Source organism: Pogoniulus pusillus, chromosome 2, assembly GCF_015220805.1.
Source record: "Pogoniulus pusillus isolate bPogPus1 chromosome 2, bPogPus1.pri, whole genome shotgun sequence".
In the NCBI taxonomy this organism is placed as follows: Eukaryota; Metazoa; Chordata; class Aves; order Piciformes; family Lybiidae; genus Pogoniulus; species Pogoniulus pusillus.
The window spans coordinates 43,484,610-43,507,390 of record NC_087265.1 but is presented as its reverse complement, the minus strand read 5'-3'; the positions used below and the strand labels follow the sequence as shown (position 1 = coordinate 43,507,390).

The following is a 22,781-nucleotide window of genomic DNA, read 5'->3' as shown; positions in this document are numbered from 1 at the left end:
TGCAGAAGGAGAATGTATATGTCGTAAATGCTTCAGTTCCCTGCAGACTGTCTGTTCTTTCTGTTCTTAATATGCCAGGAATTTACCTTTTAACCTGATGTATTAAACCAAATGCAGTGGAGATCTGTGTTCTCCTGTAAGTCTTTCCTGAATTTCCATGTATTCATAGAAGAAGTAACAGATGTGAGCTTAAGCAGGTGTCTCTCACCCTTGCACAACTGTGTTGTGAGCTCTCTGCTTTGCTGTGACATCTCACTAACCATCTAAAGGGCTCTCCCAATGTAGGCACACACTTGGTGCATGTGCTACTGTGAGCCTAGCTAGAATGTTTTGGTGAGAAGAACTAGATTACAAGCTGTGAAAGACAAACAGTGGTGATGTCTGCTTCACTCATAGGCTTGCCGAGATGTATAAGAACAAGAATCCAAACACAGATAAGGCACTTCTGTTTGGGAGCTTTGAGCTGAATTTCTCCCTGTAGCCTCTCTGCCGTTTCCCTGATTAATCCACTTTGCTTCCTAACCCCCTGGCAGAACCTCCATTCTTCCTCGGGACTGGGGTAAGGTTGAGAGGGGTGGGAGAAAGTGGAAGGGCGGTTGGGAGCCCCCCTGAGGGACTCAGGTTTTTGGGAGGGCTGTTGTGTTTCTGTGTTACCTTTTACCTTGTATATTTCTCTACATAACTGCATGTACTGTAAATATCTGCTTGTATATTCTGCTAAGCTGTAAATAATAAGCTTCATTCATATTTCCAGAGCCAGCTGAGTCTAGTCTGGGTGATTTCCAAAGTGTAGGGGGACAGGTAACACCCAAACCACTGCAGTGCAGGAGCAGATGGAGCAAAGACTGATTACAGAATCATGTGTCATTAGCATTTTATTAATTACTTGGGTTTCGAGCAAAATCCAAAGCGAACAAAGATGGCAAAAATATTTTAGTACTGGAGAATGAAGGTTGCATATAGATGAAACAATACAGAAACTTTGATAGTTGCAAAGCAGAAGAGTAGGATGAATGCAAAATGAATAGTCAGCAGGGGACTGGCAGGAGTGTGCAGCACAAGCAAAGGTAATCCTAAAATAGCCTTCAAGACCATCTCCCTGACAGAATTTACCAGTGCTCATTAAAACACCTGCCAGGCCTAAGTAGTAGCATTTCAGGCACATAGGGGAGATGCTAAGAGCATTTTGCCACGAAATATTTTTCTTCAGTTTCTTCTTGTTTGGCTTCATTAATGACTACAACATCCTAGACATTTGGATGTTTCACCTAGGGGCCATCTCTATGGGAAAATGTCTCTGGCATCTTCTGGATTTCATTCACAGAGGAGGTGCATTGTTCCAGAGCTCAGAATAGAATCTCTGTTAACTATGTATTGCTAGGTGAAAGATTTGTATGTTCTTCAAGCATTTGGTTAAACATGAGATGTTCTGTGAGGAACTGTCATTTCTTGAAGAGAGTTCATTTAAACTCATTACCTGGAAAGTTACTGCTGTCACTTTAGAGCCTGAAGCAATAGGATAAGGGGTAATGGTTTTAAACTAAAGGTGGATTTGGACTAGGTGTAGGGAAGAATTTTTTACACTGGAGCAGGTTTACCCCAAGGAGTGATAGATGCCCCATCCCTGAAAACATTACAGGGCAGTTGAACAAGGCTCTAAGCAAGCTGCTCTAGTTGATGTCTGTTGCAGAATGGCTAAAGGAAAATGGACATGACTTAGAGGTGGGCAAGCAGGATGAGTATATGGAACTAAATTAAGGCTGTGCTAGGCCACACTGAAACAAAGGCCACATTGAAGAAACAAAGACATATTGAATAAACAAAGGCAGCATTTAATATAGCTAGCTAGGGAGGCACTGTCCTTGATGAGTCGGCGGACAGCTCAAGCAGAGCAGGATACAGCTAACTCTGAATAAGATAAGAAGTAGTTTGCTGCTTGCAGCTGCATGTAGCAAGTAGGTGCACCATGCAAATGGGGTATTTAGAGATTCAGCCATTTAGCTCTTTACATGTATGCATATATTATCTGTAACACATATAAGCGCGCGTCTACTAAATAAAGTTGTCACTCGCTTTTGATCCACATTGGATTGTGCGGTGTCCTTGCATATTTGAGATTAGCCCTTCTCCGCGAGATCTGCCTCACCGCAGATGTCCTTCCCTTTAGCCTCTTACAGTGGTTAAGTATTAAGGTTGTGGGGAGATGGTTGGTACCCCATCCCTTTAGACATTCAAGGTGAGGCTCAACAGGACTCTGGGCAACCTGCCCTAGTTGAAGATGTCCCTGCTTACTGCAGGGGGGGATTGGACTAGATGACCTTTAAAGGTCCCTTCCAACCTAAATTATTCTGATTCTATGACATAGTGTCACCTGGATGCAATAATAATGCTGAAAAATTCCTTACGAATCAAATTTATCAAGAAAATGTGTATGTTATCAACACAGCATAAATGCTATAGATCTGTAATTGAAGTTAAAGTAGTAAATATTATGAGTGCACAAACTTTTCAGACTGAAATCACCACTTCAGATACTTGTCATCAATATGTGACTTTGTATACTGCACAGATTTTTTGTTGATTTGAGGTTTATAACTTTGCCTTCCTGATTAATGTTACTTTTCAAATGCTTTTTTGCTTCTTCTCGTGAAACATACAAATTTAACTAGGATTGGCATGGACACTATTGTCTGTGTGGGTGTGTTGACTTTTAAAACCGTGGATCACAAAAGGGAAATTGTTTGGAGAGGGAGGGGGGGTGTTGTGTTTGTCAGAACCTGTTGAAAGGTTGTCAGAACCATTGAAAGCTAATGATGGATTTCTTCATGGCAGGGAAGGACTAGTGTTTATAGCTGTGCACTCAGAGGGGTGGAGATAAGGCATGTTCTGTTACTTTAGTCTTTCTATCAGGAGGCTACAAGAAGAGGTTGGGAAAATGGTTTTCAAGAGCTTAAAGTATTAAAGATGAAAGATATTTCTTCAAGTTCATTTTAAGACCAGACTTTAGACTTCGGTAAAGTTTTTGAGGTGAGGCTGAACTTCAATCTCTTGTCAATGTTTTTGGTAGTATCTGAATTTCATAGTTCATTTATTTTTTTTTTCAACTTGTTACTGATAGTGGTAAATTAAAATTATTCTAAAAAGATTAAGTTTTCATTTAACTTTTGGCTAAAAAGATCATTTTTATTTGTGCTATTCAGTTCTGCTTAGGAGTGCTTTAGGTGGATCCCTTAATATCAGCAAATATTAGATGTAATTGAGGAGTATTTCATGCACATGCATCTCATCAAATGAACCTACCTTGGGCTGTAATTTACTGAAGTGGTATGTGCTATAGTGAACTTCAGCATTTCCTTCTCATTTTCTCAAATAATGCCAATATTATTATTTAACAGGATAAGCAGAGTAAAGATATGGAGGGTACTTTAAAGCAATCTAATGCACTTGTTTGGACTGTATTATTTCAGCTTTATTGTACAGAAAATAATTCAACTTTAATGATGCTTCTTCGCTTTTAAATCTTGATTATAGAAATTATCATGATGCTTTATTTTATGCTGATTTAATAGGATGTATATCTTTACTCACTACTATATAACCTCCTCCTATCGCAGACAGAACTTTGGTACCCCAGCTGACATTTAACTCTGACTCATTCCTTTCATGTCCAGTCTGAATTATGTAGCTTTGCAAAATTTTCTATCATTCTTATTCTACCATTTCTCATTGCAGTATAGAAGACCTACCTGAAACAATCAAAACAAACCTCTATATCAAATTTTCTGACTAATGTTGCAACACAGCTTTCATTTGCAGTTTTTCATTTACTCTCCTACAGTTCTTATTCAAACTCTCATTGGAGAAGAGGTAGAAGATTAAAGTAAATGAAGTATTGTCTATGCATTTTACTTTATGTTTAATGTATATTAACTGTAGAGCACTTACAAGATACTATGTCATTTTTTCATAGTAAGCTAGTTACAGTTAAAAAGAAAAATTAAATAAGCTCAAAACTATCACCTTATAGGTGATAATTGTAGGGTGGGTTCATCACGTAGTTAAGTCTTTTATGCCAGATTCCTTCCGATGTAGAGGAAGAGGGGTTTTGTATGCAGATTTGTGAAGAAAGAAACTACACTACAATACCAGCCACACAGTCAGCTAACTCAAATCATGTTCTAATTAAATAACATCATTGCCTGAGACCACTGTTTCTCTGTCACAGGTGCCTTATCAAGGACTTTGAAAAGCGTCCTTCAGTCACCCATCTTTTGGAACATCCATTTATTAAACAAGTACATGGTAAGGATATGTCTCTGCAAAAACAGCTGGCTGAGCTCATCCAAGAACAGCAGCAGCTAGGTTCCATAGCCAAAACAAGGTACTGTACAACACACATGCTACAGTCCTCCTTCCCCACTAATCCTGGAAGCACAAGTTGAATCTTTGAATGACCAGATGTTTACTGTTTCAATTGAACATATTAATGCAGTAACTGGCAGTATTATTAGCAATAACTGCTACATCCATTGTGAATGCAAGAGACATGCTTTCTCATTGCTACTTTTTAAAGCTAATTTGACCAGCCACAATTCAACCTTCTTCTTAACCTTCTTGCTCACATTGAACTCTGTTTTATAAGTGTTCATTGTGACTCAGTCACAGAGGTGCTAATAATTCCAGAATATTCTGATTTATGGAAATACATATTTGCATCCTGAAAATTTGTAACATATTTTGGCAGCAAATCTTTAAAAATACAACTGTGAATGATGAAATGGCTACTAGAAAAGGTTAAGAGCAAAACACTTAAAAGTCTGCTGTTTGGTTAAAAGCTGTTAGTAAGAATTCAGTGCTTAAAGTAATTCTTTTGTCTGTAGTTTCATAAATGCTATTCATAGTTCCATAAATGCTATTTTTCACTCATAATGTTTAATTCTAAAATATGCTTAACATAAGTGTACCTAAATATACTTAAAAATCAATGAATGTGTATCAGAAACAGTGGCATTTTTCACTCTGGAGGCCAATTGTAAAGGTGTCTTAGTTTAGTTGCTGTCCAGAGGGTGGCAGAATTTCACTGTTTCAAACAAGAATTAAATGCAAATGAAAACACCTTCCCAAGCTCAGCAGTCATTCTGTATGATGAAATTTGTCTAGAATGAGATAAGCTCTGTCCCATTATTATATAAAAATACCCTACTAATGTTGATGAAGAAAATTAAATGTCACAATTCATAAGTCATAAATTTATATACTTCTATGCTTAAACACTAAAATCTTGTACAAAACCCCAGGACTTAAAGGAATAGCTGTAAGTACAGTTTCAAGGTGGAGTTGAGTTCTGTAGCTTGAGGGGGAGGTGTTTTCAATTTTGGTGGTTTCCTTTTGGTTTGTTGTTGGGCTTTTTTTGTTTTGTTATGTTATGGAGCTGCTTACTGTGGGTGAGGAACTATGCCAGTGCTACAGTAGAGGTTTCTGCTTTATCTAGCCTCCTAAGCAGACCTCCCTCATGTAACACCTCATAGATTAGATTCTCTACAGCTGTGGATTGGCTGACCAGATAGGTATCAGAGTTTTTCCAACTGTTGTCCAAACAGAAGACAGAGCAAAACAAAGCTTGTGCAAAGAGGAGCTCTGAAATGAATTCTTTCTGTTATTCCAATTCTTCCAGGATCTGTTTCCATAATGTGGAATGAGAAGAAATAAAGACTGAGATGACATTACTTTCTTCAAACCTTTCTGTATGTTAAACTGTCTGCTGTGACAGACGAGTTTCTGCATGACTGGAATATAGGAAGGATTTTACTTCCCAGCACTTCTAGACTGAGTCAGTACTCAGCTAAGGGACTTAGAACTTCTTGTCCCTCTTGTCACCACCTAACTCATTTAAATGTTTTGCTTGCCAAGGGTAATTATTTGCATTCTTGTGTGCAGTAGCACCTACAGCTTGCAGTGGTGAAGGGGACTCTATTGCAGTAGTCTGCATTCTATTATTAGCTCCGATCCCCCCATATTTACTTGGACAGCTAGTCCAAGATTCCCTGACCCAGGTTGTTACCTGACTCACCTTTCCCATCAGGCTCCATTCATGTTTGTACCATTTGTCCTCTTGCTCTCTTATTAGAGTTAGCTTCTTGTGTCGCCTTCCTCTACCCCTCCAATCGCTTCTGTTTCTAACCTTCACCTTCTTTAGCAAGTCCTGGTCATTCATGCTGAGTGAGGACAAAGCTTTGTGTGTTGTCCCTTTGTCACAAGACTTCATACTCTATGATTTCCTTTAGGTTAGAAACTAATAATGAGAAGAAAAAAAAAATGCTAGCAAAAGATTACTTTTAAAGTGAAAATTTAGATTAACAATTGTTCCTGAGGAGTTTTACTGAAAAAGATGCTCCTTGGAACTTTCCCACCAGCATTATTTTCATCAGCGAGATGCAGATATCACTTATCCTTATGCAGAAAGGTGGTTTCAGTTTCAGAAAGCCCATACAGGAGTGTCCTCTTTCCAGCATAGTAATGAGGAAGAATATTATTATGTCACACGTTTTAGATTGAAATCCTTGAGTTTTGCCACAGTCTTGAGTGAAGCTGAAATTTCTTTGTCAGCACTCCATTCCTGCTTTGACTATTTTTTACAGTAAATTGGGGAAAAACTTTCTAAGTCCAGTGTCATGGCTGCATAAGGTTGAGCTCTGGGTATTGTTTTCATCTCTTCTCCATATTTCTTTTATAAGCTGTCAGTTAACTGTGTGTATCTTTTGTCAGGTTTCTAACAATACTGAAGCATAACTCGTCATTAACAGCAATATACTTAACAGCTGTGCCATAGAGCAGTTAAAGCTAGATTTCAAGAAAGATATTCAGTGTTAAATAGTCTTTTTTTATAGAAGTTCATTAATTCTTATAAAACAGAAGTTAGTTACACATATATTCATTCCAGCAGTGCTGATTTTTTTTTTTTTCACATCTATTCTACAGTCAAATACATCATTACTTTTTAACACATGGGTACTGATTTGTAGTTCATCTTGGGAGCCAGAGCAATCTTACTTTCATCACTATATAGCTGCATCTAGGCAGGAGGTGTTTCTGAAAATCAGAGAGCATGCTGTCACAGAGTATCATTCAGGGTTGGGTGGAGTTTTGGTTTGGGATTTTTTTGTTTGTTGGGTTTCCCCCACACACACACATTTCCCAATCCTGTACTCAGAGAAGAACTAAAAAATGCTTTCAGGTTATTCAAATAGTATCCTTGTGCATAATAACAATGCAAGAAGAAGAAATGTAATTAATTCCTAAAGACTTGTACCTCATGTAGCATTAAATTGCAGAACTGGAAAAAATTAGGAAGCTAAGTTACAGTAAGTCATGGCAATAGAATATACAAACAATGGTCCCGAATTATAAAAATGCTTTTTGTACAATAATAACAACTCAGTGTTGATGCAGACTTTGTGGCTAATTCTGTATTGTCTGAGAAGGTTACACACGCCTGTTGGAGGGTAGGAGAGCCCTGCAGAGGGACCTTGACAGGCTGGATGGGTGAGGAGAGGCCAATGGCATGAGATTTAACAAGGCCAAGTGGAGGATCCTACATTTTGGCCATAACAACCCCAGCATCACTACAGGCTGTGGACAGAGTGGCAGGAGAGCAGCCAGGTAGAAAGGGACCTGGGGGTACTGGTAAACAGTAGCTGAACATGAGCCAGCAGTGTGCCCAGGTGGCCAGGAGAACCAATGGCAACCTGGTCTGTATCAGGAAGAGTGTGGCCAGTAGGACAAGGGAGGTTCTTCTTCCCCTGTATTCAACACTGGTCAGGCCACCCCTTGAGTCCTGTGTCCAGTTCTGGGCTCCTCAATTCAAAAAAGATGTTGCGATACTGGAACATGTCCAGAGAAGGGCAATGAAGCTGGTGAAAGGCCTGGGGGACAGCCCTGTGAGGAGAGGCTGAGGGAGCTGGGGGTATTTAACCTGGAGAAGAGGAGGCTGAGGGATGACCTCATTGCTGTTTACAACTACCTGAAGGGAGGCTGTAGCCAGATGGGGTTGGTCTGTTTTGCCAGGCAATCAGCAATAGAACAAAGGGACAGTCTCAAGTTGTGGCAGGGGAGGTCTAGGCTGGCTGTTAGGAGTAAGTTCTTGCCAGAGAGAGTGATTTGCCATTGGAATGGGCTGCTCAGGGAGGTGGTGGAGTCACCGTCCCTGGAGGTGTTCAGGCTAAGCCTGGGTGAGGCACTTAGTGCCATGGTCTGGTTGATTGGACAGAGCTGGGTGCTAGGTTGGAGTGGATGATCTTGGAGATCTTTTCCAACATGGTTGATTCTGTGATTCTAAGTTGAACAGGTTGTAATCTTGCTGTATTCAGACATAAGTTTTCAGCATCAGGGGTCATGTAATTGTATGTTAATAAAATACCAAGGAGTTTAGACATCTGAATTCTAATGCAAAACCACAGTAGATGTTTATGTTTTATTCCTCCTTCTCTACAAATTACTGTGTAACCTCTGATATCACTTACCCTCAGTCATTCTGTATTTCTCCTCTCATGAAATGGCTATTAATAGCTTTACTTAATGCATTATACCTGCAAGAAATAGAGAGCTGTTTATCTGAGGCAAGGACTTTGTCTTGTTCTATAAAGCCATACATTTGGTCACTGTAAACCAGTTAATGAAGAAAATCGTGCTTAATAACTGAAGTTCTAGTATTTTTTTTCTTTCACTCTCTATTCCCAAGAGCCTGGGAAAACTCTAGACAAAGGCAGGTTAGAGATTATCGATTTTTTCATTCTCACTTACAAGTAAACATTTGCTTTGTTTGTGTACATTATATTTTTTGTTAAAACAATGTTTAAGTGTGTTTGATAATCTGATAGAGATGATAAGAGGGAGCTTGCCAGAAATGCCTTTTGATCTCTTGAACTCATTCAAGTGGTCGCTTGCTTTTTTTGATTGGTAGTATAAGAGATCCCAACATCCAGGCTCATTGCCAGCCTGCTGGAGGAAAACATAAGAAGGGATTTATTTCTGTTTCTTAATATTCCTCAATGTTAAAGGACTTTTTATGATGCCTACCTTGGCAAAATGGACTGCGAAATGTGGGCATCTTCTCTGGAATTTGTTTGTAATCACCAAACATTAGTCCTAGTTTTTTTGTCCATGTCAGGACTTAGTCTAAACCTGGCAGTGCTGTTGGTGTTAAAAAGGCTGAGAAATGTATCTCAGAACTTCCAAAGTCCTTTAGACAGGCCTGTGATGGTTTGGGTGTTACCTGCCCCCCCACACTTTGGAAATTACCCAGACTACACTCAGCTGGCTCTAGAAATTTGAATGAAGCCTCAATATTCCCCTGCAGAGGGACCTGGACAGGCTGGATGGGTGGGCAGAGGCCAATGAGATGAGATTTAACAAGGCCAAGTGCAGGGTTCTGCACTTTGGCCACAATAACCCCAAGCAGCGCTATAGGCTGGGGACTGAGTGGCTGGAGAGCAGCCAGGAGGAAAGGGACCTGGGGGTACTGATAGATAGTAAGCTGAAGATGAGCCAGCAGTGTGCCCAGGTGGCCAAGAGAGCCAATGGCATCCTGGCCTGCATCAGGAACAGTGTGGCCAGCAGGACAAGGGAGGTTATTCTTCCCCTGTACTCAGCACTGGTCAGGCCACACCTTGAGTACTGTGTCCAGTTCTGGGCCCCTCAATTCAAGAAAGATGTTGAGGTACTGGAACATGTCCAGAGAAGGGCAACAAAGCTGGTGAGGGGCCTGGAACACAAATCCTATGAGGAGAGGTTGAGAGAACTGGGCCTGTTTAGCCTGGAGAAGAGGAGGCTCAGGGGTGATCTTATTACTGTCTACAACTACCTGAGGGGACATTGTAGCCAGGTGGGGGTTGGCCTCTTCTCCCAGGTAACCAGCAATAGAACAAGGGGACACAGTCTCAAGTTGTGCCAGGGTAGGTATAGGCTGGATGTTAGGAAGAAGTTTTTCACAGAGAGAGTGATTTCCCATTGGAATGGGCTGCCCAGGGAGGTGGTGGAGGCACCGTCCCTGGGGGTCTTCAAGAAAAGACTGGATGAGGCACTCAGTGCCATGGTCTAGTTGACTGGCTAGGGCTGGGTGATAGGTTGGACTGGATGATCTTTGAGGTCTCTTCCAACCTGGTTGATTCTATGATTCTATGATTCTTCTTTTCTCTTATATACAGAAATATACAAGGTAAAAGGTAATACAGAAACACAACAGTCCTCCCAAAAGCCTGAGTCCCCAGGAAGGGCATCCAATCACCCTTTCACCTTCTCCCCTCCCCTCTCAACTTTACCCCAGTCCCAAGGAAGAATGGAGGTTCAGCCAGGGGGTTAGGAAGCAAAGTGGATTAATCAGCAAGATGGCATAGAGGCTTGCAAGACATGCAGCTGAGAGCTCCCAAGCAGAAGTGCCTTATTTATGTTTGGATTCTTGTTCCTGTGACTCTCAGTAAGCCTATGAGTGAAGTAGACATTGTTCTGTTTTCCTTTTCACAGCCTGTAATCTAGTTCTTCTCACCAGAACATTCTAGCTAGCTTCAAACTAGCACAAGGCCATATTTCTGATTCCATAAAGAGTGTTTAAAAATACCATGAAGCTTATCATGGTGACATTTAAAAGGGAAACTTAAAATTGGAACCCAAATCTGTTGTTCTGGCCTTTTCTTGCATACTTTTTGATAATAAAACCTTTTATCATTTAGGAAGATTTTCTCAAGAGAGTAAACTTTCCATTTTAATCCATAAAAAATCCAAAACATATTAGTGTTAGGACCTGATGGTCGTAGAGATCTTTTCCAACTGAAACAATTCTATGATTCTAAAAATATTTAGTAGTTACCATTTCCTATCTGTGTTTCTTGTGTTAGCCATGTAGATCATAGAATCAACCAGGTTGGAAGAGTCCTCCAAGATCATCCAGTCCAACCTATCAGCCACCTCTATCCAGTCAACTAGACCATAGCACTAAGTGCTTCATCCAGATGAAGTTGAGCAAAACTATGGTCTTCTATAATTACTCAAATGATTAATAACTCTTGGCCTGAAAATTCTATAATTGATTTGCTGATTGGGAGTTAATATTGATCAAGTATCAAGCAGGGTTTGTCATGTGGTTGAAAGTGGCAATTTCCCAGCTTCTAGAAGCTTTGAAGGGGTCAACTCCAGATGTGGTTCATTCTTCTCTTGAGTGTTTTTATACACACCATGTAGCTTGTATTCCTGTCTACAAATGGACTTCTTCATAGGAGTCAGCCAACCTCCAGTTTCAGTTTTTAAAAGGATGAAATAACTTCAGCATTTGCATGGATAAGTTTTTAAACAATTTTACTGGAGACCATAAAGTACTCAGTTTACTGGTTATGAGTCAGGCTGAGTCATTGTGCCACAGCTGGTCACAATTTAGCAGCTTTTTTCTGTGGCAGTTATGATCTTGGAACTTTGCGTTTTGAAGAATAGAATGTACACCTGTACATCAGGCAAAAAAAAGATACAACACAAAAAGAAATCCAAGTATCCAATAGTTTGAGAAGGGCAGGTATGTTCAGGCTACAACTGAGGCTCTGTCCAGCCTGCTCTTGGGTAGGGTGTCCCTGTGTGTTGCAGGAGATCAATGGATAAAGCTACACAGACCAATGTGATCAGAGCGATGCTACATGGACTCCACATGATTCAATGTAAATCCCACTGGAGACCTTTATTGTTTAGATAGACTTGAGCATAGAGCACACAGCTACACATTATCATAACCTAGGCAAACACAACCCAGTCTTTTCCATACATCACACCTTGTTTTTCTCATTAACCAGGTGTCCACTGTCTCTTTTCTCCCCTCCAGGAGGCATCCTGAAGCTGTGGGAACCAAGGTTGAATTGCTCAGTCTGCTTGTTATTATTCCATCTCACATTGCATTCCCACACTTGCCCATGGCAGGGATGTTCCTTGTGGTCCCTTCCAACCCTGACTGATTCTGTGATTCTACCATGTCAAATGTTAGGATAAGGCTGGAGTGGCTTGGCAGCCTCCCCTTTCTTGTTAGCCAAAGGTATTACAAGGAAGTGATTCTTACAACCATGCATCTAGCTTTCTCATGTTACTCCATGCTGAAACTTGATGTACAGGAACAAAATTCACCTTTTGCAATGTACAGGCTGTGTTTCTTTGTGTGCCATTGGCACTCCCCTCTCTTCTTTCTTTCTCATTGTGTTATTTTTCTTATAAATGCCATACATTTTTAAATTGACAAGAATGTAAAAAGATTAGCAAGTACAGGAGAAGGTTTTCCTGTGTCAATCCTAAAAAAAACTCACCAGAAAAGCAGTAAATATGAATCACAGAATCACAAAATGGTCTGGGAAGAGAGGAAGCTTTCCAATGAACATAAAAATTCATGGTCTATGTGGATTTCTTCTTCAGCTTGGATTTGCCAGAAAGATTACTTTTTGATGTAAACATTTATGTGATCCATCTAGCTTTTTGTTCCCTGTCATTAGCTTGATAGTGGGGTCACATGGCTGATATATACTACTACTACAAAAAAGGCTGTTTTCTTTCAAACTGTGTCATCCCCACAGTTGTTCTCCCAAGGGCAAAATCCTTCTCAATCATAGAATCAACCAGGTTGGAAGAGACCTCCAAGATCATCCAGTCCAACCTAGCACTCAGCCCTAACCAATGAACTAGACCATGGCACTAAGTGCCTCATCCAGGCTTTGCTTGAACACCATCCAGGGATGGCAACTCCACCACCTCACTGGGCAGCCCATTCCAATGCCAATCACTCTCTCTGGCAAGAACTTCCTCCTAACATCCAGCCTAGACCTCCACCAGCACAACTTGAGACTCTGTCTCCTCGTTCTGTTGCTGGTTGCCTGGGAGAAGAGACCAACCCCATCTGGCTACAGTCTCCCTTCAGGTAGTTGTAAACGGCAATGAGGTCACCCCTGAGCCTCCTCTTCTCCAGTCAAAAAAACTCCAGCTCCCTTAGCCTCTCCTCACAGGGCTGTGTTCCAGGCCCCTCACCAGCTTTATTGCCCTTCTCTGGACATGTTCCAGTATCTCAACATCTCTCTTGAATTGAGGGACCCAGAACTGGACACAGTACTCGAGGTGTGGCCTGACCAGTGTTGAGTACAGGGGAAGAATAACCTCCCTTGTCCTACTGGCCACACTCTTCCTGATCCAGGCCAGGATGCCACTGGCTCTCTTGGCCACCTGGGCACACTGCTGGCTCATGTTCAGCTGCTGTCTACCAGTACCCCTAGGTCCCTTTCCTCCTGGCTGCTCTCAGCCACTCTGTCCGCAGCCTGTAGTGCTGCTTGGGGTTGTTGTGGCCTAAGTGCAGAACCCTGCACTTTGCCTTGTTCAGTGTCATCCCATTGGCCTCTGCCCACCCATCCAGCCTGTCAAGGTCCCTCTGCAGGGCTCTCTTACCCTCCAGCAGATCCACACCTGCTTCTAACTTGATGTCATCTGCAAACTTATTGATGCTGGACTCAATCCTCTCATCCATATCATCTTTAAAGATATTGAACAGAACTGGGCCCAGCACTGATCCTGGGGAAACACCACTAGTGACAGCTGCCAACTGGTTGTGGCACCATTCACCACCACTCTCATGGGCCTGGCCTTCCAGCCAGTTCTTGACCCATATCAGAGCAAATCTGTCCAATCCACGAGCTGCCAGATTTGCCAGGAGGTTGTTGTGGCAGATGGTATCAAAGGCTTTGCTGAAGTCCAGGTAGACTACATCCACAGCCTTCCTCACATTCACCAGGCGGTGACTTTTGCTCCTTCAAAACAGTCCCTTCCAGCTAGTCCTGCCTGATAAAAAGGCAAAAGTCAGGCATTTGGGAGGATAGAATGTTATTCAACAGACAGTGCTCATCAATAGAGTTTTGGAATAAATCTAATGCTGCTCTTGGTAAGGTTAGGAATCTTGTATGTCTGGTTCTGTTTGCTGCTTCTTTTGTCAGCAAAAAGACTACATCCTCCAGGTGTAAGGCAAACAACCACGTAGCACCTTTGGTTTTCCTTTTGCTTAGAATTTGTAGCTTTTTATACATCTTCAAAACCAAAGAGTAATTGAAAAAAGTGGCTGAAATTATAATTTTTAAGGAAAAAATATAGGGACTGTTGTTTTCCCAATTAAGAGTGTTTCCTTCTACTTTTTACTCTTATTTTTGATTAATATTTTAAAAGCAGGTTGCATTTCTGTTATAAAATTGGGGAAATAATTAAAGGTTACTGTTTGTATTCTTCCTTCCCACTCTCATAGTGTATCTGTAGGACGTATAGTAAGTAGAAAACTGATGAGGCCAACAGGAGATCTGAAGTTGAAGTGATGTTATGCTCCTAAGGTCCTCTTCCTAATCATGTACTTAGGAAAATGAGTTAAGGCCAAGGAAATATATGCATGAAAGTATATATGTTTTACTTACATTTGACTAAGACCAATTTCCTTAGTTACCTGTTTAGTGTTGCAAACAAAAAAGCCTTTTAAAAATGGTTGATTAATTTATCACTTAAGGAGAACAAACAGCAGGTGTTTAATACACAATCAGATAACAGATTGGTGTACAAATCCATTCAGCAATTAGAGATCCTTGAGTTTGAATGTGCCTGCTTCATCTTCTCCCTGCACCTTTCATATGTAGATCTGTACTTGCAGCTTGTTGCAGTTTAATGTTGCGGCTATGATGGTTTGCTGGAGGAAGAAAATGCTGGAGGAAGAAAAAGCTTCACAGATGAGTTATGTTAGCTATATTATGAAGTAAAGCAGCTGTTAAAATACTTGCTTCATTTGTAGTCTGAGAAGTGTTCTCTAGAAGATTTTACATTATTTCCAGCAGTATTTTTTTCTGCAGTGAGGAGGTTGAATACTAGTTTGAAAGGGAAACAGTTAGAAAAAGCAGTAGTACATTAGGCCACTTAATTCCATTCCTACTCCCTTGAGGAGCTAATTTGTCAGGAAAGTGTAATGTTCTGCAACATAGTGTTTAAACAAACAAACAAAAAGTTCCCACAACCTAATCAAAGATCTGAAAACAGAAAGTTTAGTAGCATGGAACTTGGAACAAATTCACACAGTCACCATGCTGCCCACTGGACATAATACCCACTGTAATAATTTCTCTTTTATAGCTTCTTGTTCATGTTCTCCTTTTTTCACTGGTGATGTTGTACATATGTGCAACAACTTTCAGCTCTAGGAATGTAGCATGTAGAATGTGAGTATGACTATCAGCAAAACCTGCTCCTATTTCCTAGCTGACAAGCCAGTTTGCACAGGGGTTTTTTTAGTTCAAATAATGCATTACAAAAAGTTTCTCAGAACTTAGCAAGCAGCCAAATGTAATGTGAATTAAAATAGACATTGAAAAATAGGATCTTTAAATGTGGTTCACAATTATCAGTGCTGTACTCACAGCTAGCATTCTTCTCCTTCCTCTTCCTTAGAGGCTTTCCATGCAATAATTCTTCTGGTGATATAATAACTCTTGAATATGAATACATTCTCCTGACTAGCTTCAAATGTGGATGCATACATAAAGGGGGGAAAAAAGGCAAAAGCCTCAACACTCATTTTGGAAACAGGATTCCATGAGCATATGGAGATATGATTAAAGAAAAAAAAGACCTGCTGCATCTTTCTATTAATCTTCAGCTTTACAGATAAACAGGGTTTGCTGCCAAGTCACAGCACCACTCTGTTAGTGCTCAATACGATGTTTAACGTTGTTTTGGTCACGTGATCCCTACTTTCTACATGGCAACCAATGCAGAAACAATCTGTCAAGGGCTGTCATTGAGGATCAATGCTAAATGTTACTCAGCAGGATGCAGACTGTATCTCGGTGGGTGTCCTCCTACTATGCTTTGATTATGTTTGTTGTAAAGAAAAGCCTAGTTGTGCTTACAGCATTCATATTTCACCCCCTCTGTGGAAGACATGTTACAGCCTCTTGATTTGTCCCCGTTTCAACAAGATGTGTTGTTTAAAAACATACACACAGCATTTTCAAAGATGCCTTCAGTATAATCTGATTATGAAGGGGTTATGTGACAGTTTGCCTCTGCTGCTTGTTGTGTCGCTTAAATCTCTGAGGACAAGCTGGCTGAACATCCATACAATTTAGATTCTGATGGCAGCTGTAGTTCAAAACTGTTGTTTAGGGCCAGATCTAGGGTCATCTGAGGAGACACTTTGGCATACACCAAGGTAACAGATTTTATACTACTTATTGTTTCTTATAATTTCATTACATGACAATATTATCGACTGAATAAGTGGGGGGAAGGTTTAATTAAACAGAGTGGTGGTTTATTGGGGAAGGGAAGTGTGATGGTTTGGGTGTTCCCTGCCCCCCCACACTTTAGAAATTACCCAGACTAGTGTCAGCCAGCTCTGGGAATATAGATGAAGCTATTTACAGCTAGCACAATATACAAGCAGATATTTACAGTATATACAGTTATATACAGAAATATACAAGGTAAAAGATAATACAGAAACACAGCAGCCCTCCCAGAAACCTGAGTCACCAGGAGGGGCTCCCAACCACCCCTGCACCTTCCTCCTGCCCCTCTCAATCTTACCCCAGTCCTAAAGAAGAATGGAGGTTCGGCCAAGAGGTTAAGAAGCCAAGGTGAGTGGAAGGTGTGTTAGAGAGATGTATTTCAGTCAGAAGCCCAAGGCAGAGTGAGTGAAAAATAGTGAGACTGTTATCTAATGTTTTCCTTTCTTCTTTCAGCAAGACTCTGAGGGGAGTAGACATCACCATTGTTTTCCTTTCACAGCCTATGATCTAGTTCTTCTCACCAAAACATTCTACCCTGCTTCAAACTAGCACAGGAAGGGAGTAGCAGCTGTAAGTGGTACTAAGTCTACAGATAAATCTTCTCTGAGCATCAATAAATAGGGGTTTATACTGTGAAAGAGAAAACTAATATTGCACTGGACAGCAATGTGAGCAATTGATCTTACAAAAGGCTATCTCCAGCAAAATTCCATATTTCAAAGACTGTGTCAGTACTCTCCCTATGACAAAACACTCACCCATGACTTTGCTTCACTCTTACTGTTTACTGTGCTTGAAACAGTATTCTAATACTGGTGCTCTACTTAAAAAACTTGTAGGCATGAACGAATACACACCAGAAGACCTTACCATGTGGATGGAGCTGACAAGTACTTGCTAGATGACGATCTGGTGAATCTAGAAGTTCTAGATGAGGTACTCTGCTGTCCAAGTAGCAGTTTCTGACAATTGTGCCTAACATTTGAGTATTTCTGCTTTTTAGGGTTATTTTAACAGAAGAGTTTCTTCTTACAAGCTTTTGTCTCACCATGACAAAGGAGTTGTCGCATGACTGATCTGCTGTCTTCTCTTTGTTAGAGTTTTATATAGTGACATAAAAACAGTAGCAGTGAATTCTGTTTTGTGGAAGAACTTAGTTATGAGTGATGCTACTTTAAATTATTTTACAAATTTCCTAAAATGAGATGTTTAGTCATGAAGATCTGGATTAGATTCCTAAACCTGATATATTTTTGTACAGAAACATGGTATCTACATCTTCTGGATATAAAGTGATTAAACAATATCAGTTTCATATTTCACTGTATCACCTATACTCAGAGTAGTTGTAGTTTTTGTTCTGATGACCCTTAAATTGCATGCCAGTGAGAAAAAGACATAGCCTGTGTAAAACAGCCTCTTGCTGCCACTTAAAATATACTCCTTGAAACAGTCTTATTTCATGATCAAATAGAAATATTTATGAAAATTTACTATGAAGTGTAGCAATAGTATGCATGGTCATTTGTTCTCTTCAGAAGGTTTGTTTCTCAAGATGGTGTAACAAAATATGTACTAATCTAGAAACAAAAGTTGTCATTTAACTTAGTTATATGACATTAGCAAGAATTTGGAAAATAATTGCTTGATTTGGTGGTGTTGGCCTTTGAAAAATGATTAGTAACACTTGTCTAAGTGTTAATCACTGTTCTCACTGCATTTAGAACAATCTGTTTAACTGGGAAAATGCTGTTTTACTATCAACCTTTTCATAATCTTCTCAGGATACAATTATCCATCAGCTGCAGAAACGCTATGCTGACTTGCAAATTTATACTTATGTTGGAGACATTTTAATAGCCTTAAACCCCTTCCAGAATCTCAACATTTATTCTCCTCAGGTAAGAGAGATTTCAACCTGTGGACAGTACTCACATTACATTTATGTTAACGCCACACACTAAAATCCTTATGTGATGTACCTGATGTACCCTGATCTAGGGTAGGGTGTCCCTGCCCATGGCAGGGCGGTTGGAACTAGGTGATCCTTGTGGTCCCTTCCAACCGTGACTGATTCTATGTTGGAAGCACAGACTAACCCCCAGCCTTTTCTTCTCCCAGAGGTGTGGCTACTTTTTCATTGGTTTAGGTTTTGTTTTTCTGTTTTTTTTGTTTGTTTTTTTTCCCCACATTCAGTCTCATTTCATTTCATTCCTTTCTGCTTGCTGGAACAAATTCCACAGGAGGGATGAAGATTGCCACAGCTGTGCTTCTTGACTGGCATTTAGGGCTTTCTTCTCAAAAACAGAAGATGGTTACACGAACCTCCTTATATTGAGGCTGTTGCTTACTGAAGAACTCCTGTGTTAGGTTATTACAAGTCCTGTGCCATCAGCTGCTTAAAAGAAAGTGAATCAAGTACTGTAAAGATAGAGGCAGCTTAATGCCCTACAAATCTGCAGGAGAGGTGGAGGCATAAATCATGGGTGCCTACATCAGGGTTGCATGTAGAGGCCCCAGATTTCAGGTTCACTGTTATCTTTGAAGTGTGTGTTGTATAAGTTGAGTATTTCCTTGATTTAGTGCTTGTGTTTGAAATTCTGTTCCCTGTGATACATTTCTCTCCACTGTCTTACATTTAGATGTAATTTGTATTCTGGAAGTTGGTCACTGTTAAGAGTTACCCCTCTTCTACAAGGTGATTCAGTGGAAATTCTGTGATTAAAAAAGGCAACTACATTCTGCTAAAGAGTCAGGAGATAATTGCTGTCCTCTTTTCAGTTCTTAATGATGCTGCTAAGTTGTGAAATTTGACTATTCTTATGTTCCTTTTTTTTTTTTTAGTTCTCCAAGCTTTACCATGGTGTGAAGCGTTCATCAAATCCCCCCCACATATTTGCCTCAGCAGATGCTGCCTACCAAAGTATGGTTACATTCAGCAAAGATCAGGTATGAATCTGTTCATGTTAATTGTACTGCCACTGTGCTTGTTACGTGGCTATGGCTAATGTTCTGTTCTGTTCTCCTTTGGGAAATCTTTTCTTTAAGCCTTTTATCAGAAAACCATCAGGAAAAGTGGAGCAGAAATCTAGTCAGACTTGTCATTTCTAAAGAGGACACAATGACCTGTAAGAGGCTAATGGGTCAGATAAGATGATAGCACTACGGGCTGGGGACAGAGTGGCTGAGGAGAAGCTAGGAAGAAAGGGACCTGGAGTACTGGTAGATAGTAGGCTGAAGATGAGCCAGCAGTGTGCCCAGGTGGCCAAGAGAGCCAATGGCATCCTGGCCTGGATCAGGAAGAGTGTGGCAAATAAGACAAGGGAGGTTATTCTTCCCCTATACTCAACACTGGTCAGGCCACACCTCAAGTACTGTGTCCAGTTCTGGGCTCCTCAATTCAAGAGAGATGTTGAGATGCTGGAATGTGTCCAGAGAAGGGCGACAAAGCTGATGAGAGGCCTGGAACACAGCCCTGTGAGGAAAGGCTGAGGGAGCTGGTGGGGATGACCTCATTACTGTCTACAACTACCTGAAAGGAGGCTTTAGCCAGGTGAGGCTTGGTCTCTTCTGTCAGGCAACCAGCAACAGAACAAGGGGACACAGTCTCAAATTGTGCTGGGGGAGGTCTAGGCTGGATGTTAGCAGGAAGTTGTTGGCAGAGAGAGAGATTGGCATTGGAATGGGCTGCCCAGGGAGGTGTCGGAGTCGCTATCCCTGGAGGTGTTGAAGAAAAGCCTGGATGAGGCACTTAGTGCCATGGTCTAGTTGATTGGCCAGGGCTGGGTGCTAGGTTGGACTGGATGATCTTGGAGATCTCTTCCAACCTGGTTGAGTCTATGAATTTCTATGAGTTTCTGTGAATCTTAACTGTTTACAGTATGGTGCTAAGAATTTTCAGGTATCAACATAAAAATATGCAAACCTATGCAACTGCTCAGTGTTAACATGCTTACTTGATAAAATCCAAAGTGTTCACTCTTTAGTGTTCAGGTGTGAACTGGCCTTCAAGTTGTACTGGCCTTTTACTTCTAACTTATACAGTCGTAGAATATCCATGAAGTGTAACAGCAGAGAGGAGGATACCAAGTGATTTAGGCCTTTCTAGCTAATCGATAAGTCTGGAAGCTATTTGGAGAGCCTATAAATTACCATGTGTTCAAGAGTGCTGGCTCAGGATGAAGATGGATATGTTCTCCCAGAATCACCCAATGAGCAGATGGGTGTTTTTCTGAAATTCTTAGCTGCTGTTTTGCCATTCTGGGTTGAGCATTTCAGTCGCCTATGGAATAACCTCTCTATACAGCAGTTATTTAAGACTGTTTTGAAGTCAGGCACAGACTTTTGCTCACTGTATTAAATACAGCTGTATGCTATGTTTCATGTTAATTCACATCAAGTCAATGAGGTGAGTTCAGATGCACTGTTGCACTGCATCACATCAATTGATATGCGGCAGGGTTTTGAGCTGTAAGCATTTGAAACAAGCTGCCTATGTTTGTAGCATGTGTTAGCTTGTAGACATGGTCAGTTTTTTATACCTTAGCTCTTAGAAATTCAGTTGCTGCTTCGTGCATATGCACCTTTCTACCAGGCATTTTGAGACATGTTTCAGTAATCCAGGGAGTAAATCATTACGCTGAGCTCTTGCCGATCTTTCATTTCAGAAAGGTAATTGTTGAGAGAGTTGGCTCTTAAAGAATTTTGTACCCTTGGTGCTAAATGCTGAACAACAGATTGGAGCAGTAATAGCTGTAATTGACCATGTGGTGAGCTGTGCCCTTAACTGTTTTGTCACGTTTGTTCAGTGCATTATCATCAGCGGGGAAAGTGGTGCTGGAAAGACAGAAAGTGCCCATCTGATCGTCCAGCATTTGACCTTCTTGGGAAAGGTATTTCTTACCTGATCATATAAAACTATGAACAAATCCTCCCAACCCCATCCTCAGATTCCTCCTTGTTTAGTCTTTAAAACTTGAAACTGTTCATTTGAATTGTTCCAGTTGAGTTAGGTACAGAGTAATCATGCATATGAGAGTATTGAATTAAGATACTGTAGTATAACACACACCAAGTAATTCAATTTTTTTTTAAAGAGAAAGTGCTAGATCCTGAGTGTTCAGTGCCTGTAGTTACCTACAATGTTCATCACATCTGCTCTTGTTCATTTATACAATGAAGAATAACACATCCTGCTGTGGATTTACTCCTAAAAACTCTTACACATTTAAATATTATGAGTAATGCTATTAGTGCAAAATGATGAGAAAATCAAGTGTGTAAGCTTAACTTTAAGTAGATGTGTTTAGGTTTCCTACCTGTGGCAGACTTCCTCATCAGTTTGTTGGCCCTATTGTTGTGTAACTAGAAAGGTTAACACATTAAGTTCATAGGAGCATTAGAAAGAGATGCTCTGCTTTTGAAGCAGGAACTGGATTGTGCTGGTTTAATGATCCTTCTGATATGCATGTGTTCTGTCAAGGCCAACAACCGTGCTTTGCGTGAGAAAATTCTTCAGGTGAATCCTCTGGTTGAAGCATTTGGGAATGCCTGCACTGCCATCAATGACAACTCAAGTCGCTTTGGAAAATACCTGGAAATGATGTTCACACCCACAGGAGCTGTAATGGGGGCAAAGATTTCTGAATATCTACTTGAAAAATCAAGAGTTATAAAACAGGCTGTGTAGGTATATTAATTGTCTGTGATTTCACGTTTATATGATGTTTGGATTCTGCTTAATTCTCAACATTTGTTTCTTTTAAATAATTTTGTGTCTTCTGCTAAACCAGCAAACCTTTGTACAGTGCTAAATCAACAAGAACAGTCAGTTAGGTTCTTTTGGAGCAAAAGCCAGAGTTGCTCCATTCTTTGGAGAAATACTGTGGTTTACTGTTTGCTGGGTTCCACAGTTGCTAATCTTACGCCTTTAAAACAGGTCCAAGGTTTGCTGCCTACTTCAGCGTGCTCCTAATAAATGCTTGTACTTTTACATTGTGCAGGATGCCACAACAATGAATATATATGTTTTAAAAGGATACTTTTAATTTTTTTCCCAGGGGAGAGAAAAATTTCCATATATTTTATTATATTTATGCTGGCCTTTATCATCAGAAGAAACTTTCTGAATATAGACTTCCTGATAAAAAGCCTCCTAGGTAACTATCACTCACTTGTTATAACTGCTTGTTGTAATTAGCTATTGATCAGCTCTTGCTTTCAGTATGATGCCTTAAAATCTCTCTTAATCCTTCTCCATCCTTTAAGGATCTTTCTTAATCCTCCCAAGGAAAGAAGAGGGTGGACAGTAAGGCATTAGATTATTTGTATTTACTGAGGACTTGAACTATTTGAAGAGGAGGAACAGCAATAAAAAATATTATTCTGTCATACTTTCAATTCAGGACAATAACCTGATGATTTCTTACTGTAATGCTTCAGTATGAACCCAGAAGATGCTAT

General features: G+C 40.4%; 1 protein-coding gene across 3 annotated transcripts in view; it reads left to right on the top strand.

Annotated features, from left to right (window-relative positions):
* Nucleotides 1–22,781, top strand: part of MYO3B (myosin IIIB) — a 234,365-nt gene that overhangs the window by 99,626 nt on the left and 111,958 nt on the right. Inside the window, exons 10-16 of one of the 3 annotated variants that reach the window (XM_064163275.1) lie at nucleotides 4,226–4,381; nucleotides 17,159–17,255; nucleotides 18,104–18,220; nucleotides 19,164–19,268; nucleotides 21,128–21,211; nucleotides 21,802–22,004; nucleotides 22,379–22,477. In XM_064163275.1, the coding sequence (XP_064019345.1) occupies nucleotides 4,226–4,381; nucleotides 17,159–17,255; nucleotides 18,104–18,220; nucleotides 19,164–19,268; nucleotides 21,128–21,211; nucleotides 21,802–22,004; nucleotides 22,379–22,477 (861 nt within the window). Of the gene's footprint in view, nucleotides 1–3,200; nucleotides 3,325–4,225; nucleotides 4,382–14,689; nucleotides 14,797–17,158; nucleotides 17,256–18,103; nucleotides 18,221–19,163; nucleotides 19,269–21,127; nucleotides 21,212–21,801; nucleotides 22,005–22,378; nucleotides 22,478–22,781 lie in introns of those variants that run through there. The other 2 variants (XR_010306704.1, XM_064163206.1) reach the window with 2 other exon arrangements.